We start from the raw sequence: 14,648 nt of genomic DNA, 5'->3' as shown, positions 1-14,648 counted from the left end.
TTGGACTTCCATAATCTTGCAGGGGGAGGCTACAGCATGTCGAGCCGGGAAAAGGGATGGCACTAGAATGTAACTCTGACATATTTAGCGCGCTGAGCAGCCTTGCAAGGACCTTGAATTATTAGAACTACTGAATAAAGGCCACCACCTCCACAAGCGTTGAAGCTCAAAGGAGAAAAAAAGGAAGCGTAAGTTCCCTCCCACCCAATGCCCCTTCCTCAAAGCACTCGATCACTGATAGTGTGATCGAGGCCCAGCTTCACCAGTACGTAAAAGCAGATGCCCCGGACAGTTTAATGATAGGAGAGACCAACGCTGAATTTCACCACGAGCGGATTTCCAGCCCTCAGTTATTTACAACTCGGCAACGTCCTGCATGAAGGGATGTCTCGAAGGTGAGTTCTAGACACATGACAGTTCTCACTGGCATCTGCCCTGCACCCATTAATTTGCTTCACCCTTTCTAGCCCTCTTCGTATTCTTGCTGGAGCTTTTGCGAACTGGGCTAACTGGGACGCATCCAGCACTGGGGCTCCTCCAGACTCTACAAAAGCTTGCCCTTTTTTCAGCACCTTTTGCCACCTCCGCGGTAAGCCCTGGTCACCGCAGCTGATGCAAGCGAGGAGGCTGCTCTGACTCACAGCTTGTTCTGATCTGCTTTCCTCCTCAAGGACTCACCCTCTTCACACTATTTCTAACTGATTTATGCTGAGAAGTGAGTTTTGAGCGGTAATGAGAGCAGGACGGTTAGCAGTAATTAGACTAAATGAAAAATCACAGGGGATCAGATAACGTGGAGGAGGAGGCAAAGGAAATAGTGACTCTAGATTGTGCTGTGGCAAAATGTCTTTCCCGTTTCCACGTTTTCTTGTAACATTACCGGGCATGGAGCTGCTAGGATGACTCGGGCTGGTTGTGATGACATAAAGTATCTTCGATGACCGGGCTGCATTGATGCTGAGATTTGCTTGTTCGTTTCTCTTCTCTGAAAGGGTCTGATTCATCGGAATGCTCTTCTGATGCACATTGTCCTTCACAGCTGAAAACACAAGAGTGTGGTTATGATAACATTCCTTAACAGGTGAAACTGGACTTTGTTTTGTGCTTGTAATCAGACATGTGCTGCTTCCTGGTTTATTTAGAGACCTGCAATAATCAAATTATGTCTGATGCCAGAAAAAGCCTGTACTTCACTAAGGCAGGGCTCTCAGAATTTTTCTGGAAGGTAATTGTTCATCGTAACAGCAGGTACAGCTCAAGGAGGAAAACGTTTTCTCGCGATGACTTTCGATCTGAGTGGAACAGACTGTTGGAAAGAGCCAAGTTGGACCAAGATGCAGACAGACTACTGTTCTTTTTGTTTGTGTCAGCTTTCTCATTTTCCAGTCTGTTCTGAAAGGCAGGTATATATAGGCTTGAATTTTTGAAAATTTAAATTTTGCTATTTATGATATTGATGACTGGAGTGTTCCAAACTGAGAGAAATTTTAGCAAAGCTTTTACCCACTGAGCAGTGGCAACAAGATAGATGGAACACCTGTAGACATAAGAGTTAAAATATTTGCTCTTTTTTTGCCATTTCAGAAATCTCCTGTGTGAATTCAATCCTTTAACGGCTCATTGAAAGGTAGAAACAGCAAAGTCAGCCTCTTACCTCTATATCTGATAGCAAATCCCTGGGCTTGATTGATTTCATCTGAGAAAAAGTACAAAATGACAAAATCCAAAGAGATGTTAAAGGTGTGGGGAGGCCGGTTCTTGCCATTAAAACGAGCTAGAACGTGATAGGTATAGCCGTCCAGCAACTCCACCATATCTGTAGCATCTTTGATTTCAAAGAGGGCAAAGCTGAAGTGGATCTGAGATGCCCCTGGAACTTGGATGGTCCAGTAACAGACTTTGCCCGTGCCATATGTGTCGGGAAAATCTGGGGAATAGATCACAGCGGTAGCAGAAGTGTAATTCCCTCCACAGGCACCAATATGGGCTGTGAAAAGAAGAGGAGAGGGAGAGAAATGAAAAAAAGAGGTTTTACATTCATTATGCACAGCTTTAGCACTCTCTAGACTCTAATACTCCAATGTGGCTGAAGGTGCAGACGTTTCACCCCGGCAGGGTGCTGCGTCTCTGGGATCAGTTTTCTTTGCTGCCCCCAGCTGCTGGGATTGCTGGGGATGCACCCAGCCTGTCTCGGTAGTCTGAGACCCGGGTATCAATCTTAAATATCACAACTGTCCTTTGTCCTTGTGTGTAACCATGTTCCCTTTCCGCACCCCTGCAGGACCAGGACGAACGCTGCATCCCTGAGTCAGGGACTTCTGCTCCATCCCCATCAGGCAGGCAAGTGGATGACTGACTGTAACTCTCACTGCTGAATTAGTGAAATTCCTTCACAGCCTTCGCAAATTGAAAACGCAACTTGTGACAGAACAGCTGAGGCTGGAAGGGACCCCTGGGGACTGCCTAGTCCAATCCCCCCGCTCAAAGCAGGAGACGCTGTCTAGTTGTGTTTTCAGTCTCCAAGGATGGAGGCTCCACAGCCTCCCTGGGCAGCCTGTTCCAGTGTCACCCTCGCCATAAAAAAAGCTTTTCCTTACATTTAGATGGATTTTCCGTTTCACTTTGTGCCTGTTGCCTCTTGTCTATTCAGTCAATAACACTGAGGAGAGCCTGGCTTCGCCTTTACACCCTCCCATCAGTTATTTACACAGATTGCAAAGATGCCCCCTGAGCCGCCTTTTCTCACGGCTATCGAAGCCAAGGCCTCTCAGCCCCTCCTTGGATGAGCAACGCTGTAATCCCTTAATCACCTTTGTGGCCATTTAGATGTGCTTCTTAAGCATCCTGTCTTTTGATCTTGTCCAATTAATGTTTGACATTCCCTTCCCTAAGTAACTTGGAAAAGATCCTGTTATGAAGTCTAAAGAAAATCTTTTGGGTTTGTTGCTACCTTTTATATTCAAAACAAGCACACGCCCAGTAAACCTTCATATTCCTTGACAACCGTCCAGATTCCCAGCGCAAACTTATTTACCAGAGAGAAACTTAAATGCCAGCCAACCGACTCGATGAATATATATACACATATAGAACGTTTAAAATGTACTGTACATAGGTATATATGCATATATATGTATTTATGCATATCCCCTAAATACACAATATTATATATCTATTATATAATAATGTATTTCATAACAAAACTGTTTGGATCAGAGTTATCGCTCCCCCATATCTAGGCTGAAGGACTGACGAAGCAAAGTAGAATTATTTTCTCTGAAAGCTTAATTAAAGCCCTGTAATAGAGGCCTGTGAGAATGAAAGTAAAGGAAGTGAAGTGTTTTGAAGTGTCTCAGTTTCCACAAGCCTCTGAGAAAGAGCTTTAATAAATACAAATTAAAAGGGAGCTCGCAGAACGAGAACAAGAAGTAGCATGTGTCTGCCAGAAAAATCATGTGAAAACATTTCTCTTTCTGGAGCAAGGCCTGATCGCAGCCTGGGCAAACTCACACTTCAGTGCCGCGCTATCGCTTCCTTACAGAGGAACTGAAAGAATATGAAAGAAGAAGAATGAAAAGGACGTGAAAGGCCCCACCGAGGTACTAAGCCCCACAGAGCAATTTGTGTTTGGCACTGCCTCTGTGCTAACAGCGCTGGAGATTTAATCAAACAGATCTAATTGTTTGACTAGATAGAATTGATAGAATTGAAATTTGTCATTGAGATAGCAAATCTCCTCTGTGCTTATAGGTATCGTTACATTCGGCTGTGCTGTTTGTAATTACTGAATCACAAGATGTTCTTCAACCCAGCGATATTAACTGAGAATGCCAACGCCTCGTGCTCCACAGATGCCTGACAAAGTACAGCATTGCCCCATATGGGGTGGAAATGCTTTCCCTCTCTCATTTCCTTCTAGAGCTCGTAGAGTGCTGTGTTGTGGGTCTGAATGTTACAGCTTTAGGCCATGACTGCAGCACATAAACACATGAGGTTAACGGAGGGGTGGGAGGATGCACGGCGGCGGGGGTTTACAGGGATCAGGGGTGACGGTTCCGGGGATACGACATAATCTCATCAGCAAAAGAAAACAGGTGCAGTTACGAGGATGACCTCCCTCACCTGGCCATCGCTCTCTCCCTTGCTGTTTGCCCCAAGAGACAGCGCAGGTCCTCGGGGTAACACCTTGCCGAGCCCGCCGTCAGCCAAGAAAAGGAAAGCTACACAGAAAGGCTTTACCCATCAAGGGTTTGGGAGCCAAGAGCGGATGGAAGCAGAGGATGTGGCAGTAGGAAGCCACGCGCTATCTCAACATCGAAAGCAACATGCAACTCCAGTGCTTCTCTTCCTATCTTGTGGAGAATGTGGAAGTGAGCGGAGTGACCAATTCCTGTCTCAACTGAGGCATCTTTCTGTCCCCCGAGCTGGGAACCAGAGTCTCGGAGTGAGGAGACGGGAAGTCTGGCTGTGTGATCAGAAGGTGGAAAATGATGCCGGTTTTAATTCCAGAAAGTTTACAAATCAACTTGAAAGGTAGCTTCTACACCAGAGGCAGCTGAGATCTGAGAAGCCACTATATATTGATGCACAGTGATGCACAGTGTGAACTTTTCCAGTACTCCCGGCTATACTGGGAGCCTGCACTGCAGCTGGACAACTGGGTACTCACACCGTCAACCTGGGAAGCTACCCAGCTGGCACCGGTATGCGTACTGAGGAGTAGAAAGGGGGATTTCAATGTATAAGAAATTATCAAATTGGCAAGGGTCATAACAGCAACCGAACTTTTTTGGAATTCTGGGGTACGCTCCTTCCCTGTCCCGATCCTGCTGCACGGCTTTCTGCTGCGTTAACTGGGGTATGGAGAGTCTCCTCTGGTTTGATAAAAAAACCCAAGCAGATTGAGATTTTATTTGAGGTGCCTCGCTTAATCATCTCTCTGCTCTCTGGTACGATCGGCTCGGAAGGAGCCTGTCCATGACGTGCTGTTTGTGATCGCTGCGTTAGCGCCGTTAGTGGGGAAGGAAGAGACGAGACGATCCTGGGAGCGTGAGTCAGTTGCCTGGGCAGGCATCGTTTCCTGGAAGGGCTATTGCACATTTTTAATGGATGTGAATTTTAGGCAGAAATAGCAAGCGGCTTTTTTTATGCTGAATTTAGGTGTTTTGCTGCTTTGTGTACAGCAGTTCTCATCGCATTTAAACCCTTTTCCCTAATTTGCTGAACATTTGAGGCCTCTCCTTTGGGAAAAACTGAGCCTGTTTCAATACTTACTGTCAAAAAGAATGACTCTGCCATCCCCACCGCAGGGCTGAGTATGGTCTCCAAAGCAAACACTGTTGCATTCCGTACTGGCTGCCTCCCCGTATCTCCAGTAGTCAGGATTATTTCCACAGAAACAAGCATAACCTGATTCCATGCCTGCAAACTTTGACAACAAAGACGCATGAGGAAGGGAGGGATAATAACTTAAAGGAGTGACAGCAGGAGGTTGTATGAGCAAGAAAGCTGGCAGCGGAATCTGTGTGTTTTGGAGATGTGTAATTAGTCAGAGGTCAGTGGTCCCACCACAAACTGTTTTTGTTTGAGCTGTCAGGAAGGATGCTACTTAGACTAGCGGGAAAGATGGACTGGAGGGCAATTAGGGACCCGGTCTATCGCTCCTAACTGCAGTAAGCCAGCATGCTTCCTCCTGGCACCCTGGCATTATTAATTGGTCGTTAGCCCAGATTGCTCTGGATGCGGAGAGAGGGCTAGGTCCCCTGGAGCGGGAGTGAGATCTTAGACCTCCTGAAGGTTAAAAAAAAAAAAGAAGGGGGGTGGGCAGAAATACGATAGAGCGCTTTAAGCACATTGCCATAAACCACTTCGTAAATGTACATCAAAGAGATCACCTTAAATTGTTGACTTCGGCAGGAACTGATGCACGTTTGGATAGTGAGTTTATTGGAGGTCTCGCTGGTGCCAGTCAGAGGCGGTGGCTCTCCGTGGTCCTTGTAACACCCCAGGTTTCCTGGCACTGGCAGGAAGAGGAGACAACCGTCATCCCAAAGGTGTGCCTGGGAACACCCGGCACACAGACCACTTTACGCACTACCCGGTGCCTAAGCAGCTCTCTCTCCAGTCTTGCCTTGATTACGCAGCATGGGAAATGTTACCCTGTCCTAGATCCTTGTCATGTTTTCCAAACATGCCCAGGGATAAATGACAGGTGGCGAAATTGCATCTTATCTTCTTAGCAATATACCGGCAACGCTCTGTAGTTGGTTTGTGTAAGCTGCAGTAATACAGGCAAGAGAAACACCTGGTTCATTTCTCCTGATAGAGACAATTTTAAAAAATAAAAGGTATTAGGTGGGTTTGCAGGTTTTGAGGTTTTTTTTGACTACGATCATGCATATTCTAACAATGCAAATTAAACAATGTGATTTCTGTCTGATCTTCAAAACAATGATGTTCTGGAAGTTTTCTAAACAGGATATTCGAGGAAGGGAACCCAAATTGTTTTAGGACGGAGTTTGGCAAGTTTTATGGGAGGAACTACATACTTAAATAGGGGAATTTCCTAATATTTAAAAGGCAAATTCTGACATGAATTCAAAGTATCATATTTTACGGTACATACAAAGAGACTCAAAGTGAGCCATATCACTTTTTTAAAGAAACAGCTATATTGTAGTAATACAATATTTCAAGGCTCCTCGGTCACTATGGGAAGTCAGAAGGAGTTTTTCCCCCTTCAGTGCATAATTTGTCCTCTGTTTTTGTTTTGGTTTGGTTTTGCACTTTTCATCAAAGCAGTGGAATTTAGCCATGGCTACTAGAGAGAGGATGTGGGCTACAATATGGTGCTGTTCTAATGGCATAAAATTATCCCTTGCCTACTTGCCGTATCTGCTCACATCCTTGGAATTAAATCTGTTACCAGCTCTGTGGTCAGATAATTTTTCATCCCTGTTCCGGATTGACAAGGATTATTTTTTGTCCACCTAACCTCCACAGCTCTGTATCCCATGTGATGTGGTCTTTAGGAGAGCTTTCCTTATTCAGTCATTTGTTATTTCAGTACCCAGTAAATGCTGAACTCTCTCTTGCCAACATCTTGTGGCACAGCACTGTTTCAGGTTTTTGACTCGCCAATAGTTTTTGCGGGAGGGAAATGCTGGGCTTGGGGTTTTTCAGCCTCTGCTACCTGATAGCATGTGGATTAGCTGTTTTGGGGCTCCTTTTGAACTAGCCATCTTTGGTACAGGTGGCCCTTTTCTCTATCAGACAACCGTGTGTTGGTAACCTGCTTCTATATTATTGTTGTAGTTTCATATAAATACGACTAGAATGCCACGAGGCTTTTTGTATTGAGCAGTCTTGTGCAGTAGTCCTAAAAGTATCTCCTCATTGGATTCTGGAAGGCCCATTTCTGGGATTTCTTATGCATGTCCATGTGCAGCAGCCATTGAAATAATGCCTTGAATTCACAACTTCTATTTGTCGAATTCTAACAAAGATGGTCTCATCCTTAGTCTTTTGGAATATTAGATACTGGGCTTGTAAACTGATGTCAGTTTACCGTTAAAATCTGAATCATCCTGGCATCTGGAACAGTTAACAGGTCTGCCTGAGAACCTGCTCCCAGACTTAGGCCACGGTGCCTACGGCAGCTTCCTTATTTTGAGGCATAGGGTTCGCATATCTATTAGAGACCAGCAAATAACACTGGTGCGTATATGATTATACTCTTAAGGAGGACAATTATAGTATTAGAAAGAAGAACTAATGAAGTTGGGAAGAAAATTCAAATACGTATATTTTTTGAATAATTAGATCACGTTGCTTCAAATATTGTTCATAAAATAATTTTGTTTTCCAAGAATGATACAATTTCAATTATAAACGCTTTCATGGAGTTACAGCTTTGATATGCCCTGCAGCAACGTGTATATAAGTACTGAGACTTCAAGTTACAGCCTGATTTAACATACCTTTGGAAATCCCCATGTGCAGCCCCACCCCAGCTGAGTACAGCTGGGCAGAGAGCTCCCAGAGAGCTCCGGTTTTTTGTACAGTGCATGATTTCACTGCCCTGAAAAAGCCTCCTAGTTAACCAGCCTCGCTCGTTTTCCTCGGAGACCCGGCATTTCCTAAAAACACATATTTTATATATACATCTGTTTGCTTATTCGTTTTTAAAGTAACTTTATTGGTGGGACCCTTCAACCTCGCCTCCAGAGGATTAGTACTTCAGTATCTTCCATGCTAAGAAACTAGACTGAGTAATTTGAAGACTTCCTACGTTGGGTAACTAAATCAAGTGTACCATTTGGGTATATCCTAAAGCTAATTAGTCTCTTTGGCGTCCCAGCAGTATTTTAACTTTCTTGTACCTAGCAAACCAAATTAGTGTCATGTGATTGGGAATAAACAGGAGAAGCATCAGTCTAGCCCAACAGTGAACAGTAATTTCCATGCCAGTGCCCAGCCCTTCAAATTACTGATATCAAATCAACGAACTCCATGAGCCCAAGGACAGATGCTTAGCTAAAAGCACTTTTGTAGTCACACATCAAATATATCCTAGAATCATAGAATTGTCTAGCCTGGAAGGGACCTTTAAGACATAATGAGGTCCTGGCAAACACCAGAGCTTCTGCATATTGCATGTTAAGGCACATGTATTAAAAGATGGAATTCATCCTGTTGAGCTCAAAGCCATGTTCCAGCTATGCTCATCGGGCTGTCTTTCAAGAGCCTCCTAGCTTTTTGCAACGGTGGTGTGCGGCGCTATGCTGTCTCAAATGGTGCGAGCTCCTCTCTGCTCCCTTGTTGAGATGCACGGAGGTCAATCTTACAGAGTGATCAATGCAGCTCTGGATAACTTACCTGGCTCTGCCATTTAACACTTCATCAGTATTTCAGTAATAAATAAATCTATTACATGGCATACGTGCACACAGGAAATAGGATTCCAGTAACGAAGTCCGTTTACAGTACAAGGCTTATGCGGGCCATGATGCAATTAAGTGGGAGAGCAAGCCTTCCTTTTACCTTTTGGGAGCATAAGTTGTTATTTCCTTTGAATTCCAACCTAGCCTCATTAACACAGAGACCAAAAATAGTCAGGAATAGCTGCAACATTGCAAACAAACCATCTAAAGCATTCGGTTCTGAATTCCCCATGTGAGATGCACGTGTTGTCTCAGGGCTCCGTGCTGCCTTCTTGCCTTTTATTTCATTTATGTCCATTCCAGTGTGCTTAGCAGACAAGCCACTGAGAAGAGCAGAGAAAGAAAAGGAAAGACGAAGCTCCTACTGGGGTAACTACCCCTGTCTTCTGTGATTGCGTCCATCCAGCCTCATCTAACATTGCTAAATCCTGCCTAGCGTGCTGCCACACGCAGAACGGCAGAACGCATTTCTGAATGGAACACTCGGTGTTACGTATAAGTATTAGTGAACAAGACACATGATATAATCATGTGAAATCATCATCATAATGAAAAATTCTTAACTGTAGGTTCTTAATTACTGTTACGGTGAATCACTGCATGCAAATCTCTTTCGGCGATCAAGACGCTTCATGTTGTTGGCACTGTAGTGGTGTTATGTGGGTATAGTTTATAGGTAAATTATGCTCCAGATACTTGCCTTTTCTAGTAGTAAATATAATTATGGAAAAGAAGCTTATATAAAAGACAATTTTTTTACTTCTCTAAAAATTTCAGCTAGGATTTCTTTACACAATTGCCTTCTTGCTCCATCGTCACAAAACGCGGGTTTGTATTATGCACTTCACAAGTTGGTTTTGATGGTCCTGTGATTTACCATCATGCTTACTGAAAACAGAAAATCTAGTAAAGAATAAAAGTGGTTTTTTCCTTACACAGCCTCACAAACCATGAGGTTTGTATTAAGACTTGGATGGGCTCGCAATGTACAGTTTGTTCTAAATTGCTGCCATTTCTTTTTCTAGTATCCAGTTTCAGTGCAATGCTTGAAGCAGCTGCTACTGGTCAAAAGGACATTTTGTAAATGTAAGTCTGGATTATCTGTGCAAGTAAGTGTCCAAGTTTAAATCCTCTACTCCCCACCACAGAGAAAATGAGTGGGGCTGGTTTTAAAAGGATCCTTTGTGTAGAACAAATGGAGTGGAGCGAATTTGCCTCTCAGCTTTTTTACTGGTGCCATATCCAGAGAATTTGTTAACATCTGTGGTCTTTAAAGAAAATGCAAATTCTTTCATTTTAGACCGAGATAAATTTCTTAATTAGGAGGGTCATGTTTCCTAAATAGGACCTGGTATATTAGAAAAATAAGAGTAAAATGTCCCCTGAACAATGAGTATTGGAGTGTTGGATGATTTTGTGTTATTTAAATTAGGCTCCTTAATCTGTATTTAAATCTAGGTAAAAGTCAACCGACTTAAGGTCACACTTAAGTATTTGTTTGCCTAGCCTGAAGACATGAATCACTCGCTCGCATTCATAAAAAAGGAAAAATGTGGGCAAAGTAAAAAAAAAAAACCCTTTAGATCCATTTTTCTTTCTTTGGTTTTGTTTTGTTAACTTCAAGGAAGAAATGTACTTCTCCCAATCGAAAGTATGCCTACGTAAGGACAACGGCTCTGACGCTTAACGATATACACGTAAGTTATCCCGTAGAAACACAGGGTACTTGTAGAAGACAGGAAAGCAAGTAAAGGCATTAATGATTAGACAATAAAAGGTGTAGTTATGGTTGCTTGTTAACGTGCAAAACTGGAATCTCTTTTTCATATTTAGGCATATTTTAAAGAATGTGATTCTTAGGAGTTTATCCTGGAGCATTCGGGAATGAAAATTTTGGAACATATTGACACGAATCATGACAAAACCTCCACGTTTTGGATAAGGTAAATAATATAATACATTAAAAATATTAAAATACTGGAAGGAAGCTTCACGTGAATAACTTGTGTATTATCTGTTAAAAAAAAAAATCCAGCAAAGTCCAGTTTGTGGTTTCACAGCAATGCTAAACATACGCACCTGCAAGGAATAGGATTCTAGCCCAGAGCTCCCAAATACCTAATGAATTGCCACCTTTTCCCTGTGTCCTCTCACCCTGTATTTCTTTCAAGAAATTCTGTGTATGATGAGTTATACACATTAAACTAATGCCATCCATTTTACAAGCTAATTGCAAACGATGGACACATATGTACCTTGTAAAAAATTAATTAATGATTTCCTATTCATTTTTGTCCTCTAGATTTTAATAAATGAATGACATATTTCTATGGATTCAAAAACCTAGCAGTACTTCGTAAGTTTTGAGTGATTCCCTGTCTGGTATTATTTGTAAATAATATAATCCAGTAATTCTGAGATGAGATGAAAAGGATAGCAATGGAGGAACGACTCAGTAAGCTTGTCATTAACTCTAGAGACCCGTTTACAATACTGCTTAGTCTGCAAATGAAAATAAGCTGATTGGCCTTATCCTAGTTTCTGTCTGAAAATCACTACCCGCTGCTGCAGAACTGCCAATCTCTGTTCAACAGAAATGCAGGCCCAAAAAAATTGCGTGGCGCTCTTACTTCGGCAGGATGGAATCTCACAGTATTTCCAGTATATTCCATCCTCATGCTCTGCAATGTAGCACCATGGGCTGACATCTCCGTCAGGGTTCCTGAAAGAGGAAAATAGAGAGAGTGAGTGAAAAAATCATCAAATATCTTCAAAATCCACATTAAAAAAAATCTTATTAAGCTTCAGTGTTATCACTATTTTTGCTCTAATACCTATGGAATGTTTAACCCATTGGACTTACATACCAAGAAAAATGCAAAATTGGTCAGGCAGTTCAGATAACTTTGGTTATTACAGTACACAGCAAGCACAAAATGCCGCTAATGTCTAAAAGATAACTTTTTTCTTGAAGTCTAAAAGGTGCAGAGCTATTTCTGCGCAGTACGGAGAGACCGAGGAAGATTTTCAGCCCCGCATCCTGCGTACAGGTTCATTAGACTCCTAAACCTGATTTTTACCTTGGTACAAAACAGTCCAGACTCCAACCTTCTCTCTTTACGATGACAAAAACATTTATCCAACAAAGTGTTCTGGGAAAGACTGAGGTCTTTTCTTCCCCTTCAGTAAGGTTGAATAAATCTGTTCCAGTGATCTGATATGTTGATGGATGAGACAATTCCTTATGTGTCCGTGATTATTCTTTGCTGTTGTGTAGCATCATTTACAAACGCACACCTAATTAGTCATCAGGTTATTTAAAGTTTTTTCTATGTACACTTTGAAAAACTCTTCACTATTGAAAAGACCAATTTAAGAGAATAAATTGCTATTTTGGACAGTCGGGTTGAAATATGACCTTTTCTTGTAACTAGGGCCAACTGCAACCTTTTGTCATGTACTTTGGCATGAATTCTATTACTGAGACCCCCCTACACTCAAGTGTCACTTCAGGTGCAGGTTGACATTTGGGCATATTAACAACTCCTTGTAGGAGATCCAGTTTTAGAACTGCTGGGGATGTTTTTTGGCCAAATAACAGAATGCTGAAGACAATTGGTGAGTTTAGTTCAATTTAGCTGAGTAAAATGCTGCTAGTTAGCCTTTCAAACAGACTAGGAAAAGTAGTGGACGAGGAAAGCCTAAGACTAGCGTGCTAGGAGTTTAGGTGTAATGGCAGAGCTTCCAGTGGCTAAAGAAAGAAGACGACAACTAAAATCAAGGAAAGCTTGTACTCAAAATAATACCATTTTCCTTGTTTTCACAGTTACAGGAAATCTGGGGTTTACACCTGCATGACAGAAATCAGATGTCTGTAACTGAATCATGGTAATGGCACTCGCCATAGAAACGCCTTAAAATGCAGGAAATTACAGAGAAATGTGATGAATGTCTTCAGAAATCTTTGCCTTGAACCTCAAATGTGCATAAGGTTAGAAAACAATTGAGTGTCTTTCAAAATCCCCAAAAACTTCAGCCTGCATAATTTTGTTATGGCTGAAATGAGGTTTAGTGAAACGTTATGAGGCATTTCCATCTTAACGGGGTGTCTTGCCGTAAACAAACTATTCCAAGGAAGGACCACCCATGGAGAGATAACATGCTTCTGATTAATGCTTTAAGTGTAAAATTAGATTATTCAAATATTGTCCCTAAAATTGAGCCTCAAAGCGATGTATTATGCCTTAAAAAAAGCCTTGTGAGATGTGTGTTGCCTCAGAGAAGGGAAGATCAACTTGTCCATTGTCACCAAGCAAATGAATAGCAGAGAAAGAGCTAAAACAGCAGTATCTTCCCTCACAAGGCCTCGACAAGATTTGCATGCTAAAGATATACTCTGACACTCTTGAAACAGTGACTTTCCAAGCTTTTTTTCAACAGAATGTGACGTTAAACAGCATCCGTTAGTTAGGCCCATCATTCCATACAGCTGTGGGAATATTCCTGGGCCGAGTGATGCAGCATACGGAAGGAAACGGCTAACCTTACAGTCAAACTCCATCTCAAAGAGGATCATCTAACACCTAGCAGATTGAGGGTAAAAAGCTGTATTTGGTAATCAAATCATTTCTCATACCAGCTGATAGGTTTCTTGTTTCTTCTAACACCAAATTCTCATTGGCTAAGTGAGACTCTAGCAAGGATTACTTGAATACCGGGATAAACACTCAGTTTGTTATGCACATTTTTGCGTAGTTTTACATGCTTTGCTTTGTACATGGTTAATATGCATTAAATAAGGTTTATTAAATTAGGTTAATACAAACCTAATGATAGGTTTGTATTAATCGAGTGATAGGGTGCAGAGTAATGGCTTCAAACTGGAAGAGGGGAGATTTAGATGAGATCTCAGGAAGAAATTCTTGGCTGTGAGGGCGGTGAGCCCCTGGCCCGGGTTGCCCAGAGAAGCTGTGGCTGCCCCATCCCTGGAGGGGTTCAAGGCCAGGTTGGACGGGGCTTGGAGCTGCCTGGGCTGGTGGGAGGTGTCCCTGCCCAGGGCAGGGGGTGGCACTGGGTGGCCTTTAAGGTCCTTTCCAACCCAAACCATTCCATGATTCTAAGTATTACCCACAGATGACTGCCAAAAGTAAGACCCTGCAGATACAGTCTACCCGGGATACTGCCACACAGCAACAATCAAAAGTACGTTCTCGACTCTGCTATTTGTATCAGAGAGAACTCAGTGGCCACTGGCCTCCTTACAGCTGCGTACCAGTATGTGCACTGCGAGACCCAGCTCTCCACACGTCATGAGGATTGGTACGTGTTTGGTGGTGCTGGGCTGAGGGAGGCTGTGAAGTCGGTGTGCAATGGTTCTGATGGGAAGACAGTCTTTCCAGTGCTCACAGGCCGATCGGATGCTAGACAGCTTAATGGGTTTATTGAGTTCCCAGGCCATTTTCTAAAGGGAACGACCGACTTATCTGAAGTTTCTCTTGTAGGAGGTGTATTTCTCTTTGCTCCTGTAAGATGCTGAACTGATTCAAGAGAAGCAATTCAGAACTTAGCTGAATTCTCCTTCTATGGCTGAAAACAGAGTCCACTGGTGCAACACATTGAACAGGGTTATTTTGAAGCACTGCTGCAGCTGCTGGAAAAGATCCCAAGTAAGTCTTTTTCTTCCCTGTCTTTTACCAATGTTCTTTA

The 14,648-nt window shown here is 42.7% G+C and overlaps 1 protein-coding gene across 2 annotated transcripts in view; it reads right to left on the bottom strand.

The window, feature by feature from the left end:
• Positions 1 to 14,648, bottom strand: part of KREMEN1 (kringle containing transmembrane protein 1) — a 31,245-nt gene that overhangs the window by 5,459 nt on the left and 11,138 nt on the right. For both annotated transcript variants that reach the window (XR_008469241.1, XM_054220035.1), the window contains exons 3-7: positions 11,573 to 11,664; positions 5,895 to 6,019; positions 5,275 to 5,428; positions 1,655 to 1,987; positions 881 to 1,039 (exon numbers count right to left, since the gene is read on the bottom strand). Coding sequence is in view for 1 of the 2 variants with exons in the window: in XM_054220035.1 (XP_054076010.1) it covers positions 881 to 1,039; positions 1,655 to 1,987; positions 5,275 to 5,428; positions 5,895 to 6,019; positions 11,573 to 11,664 (863 nt within the window). In the remaining variant the exon portion in view is untranslated. The remainder of the gene's footprint in view (positions 1 to 880; positions 1,040 to 1,654; positions 1,988 to 5,274; positions 5,429 to 5,894; positions 6,020 to 11,572; positions 11,665 to 14,648) is intronic.

Source organism: Rissa tridactyla, chromosome 13 (assembly GCF_028500815.1).
Source record: "Rissa tridactyla isolate bRisTri1 chromosome 13, bRisTri1.patW.cur.20221130, whole genome shotgun sequence".
Taxonomy (NCBI): domain Eukaryota; kingdom Metazoa; phylum Chordata; class Aves; order Charadriiformes; family Laridae; genus Rissa; species Rissa tridactyla.
Note: the sequence above shows the minus strand (reverse complement) of the source record. Positions and strands in the feature narration are given on the sequence as shown.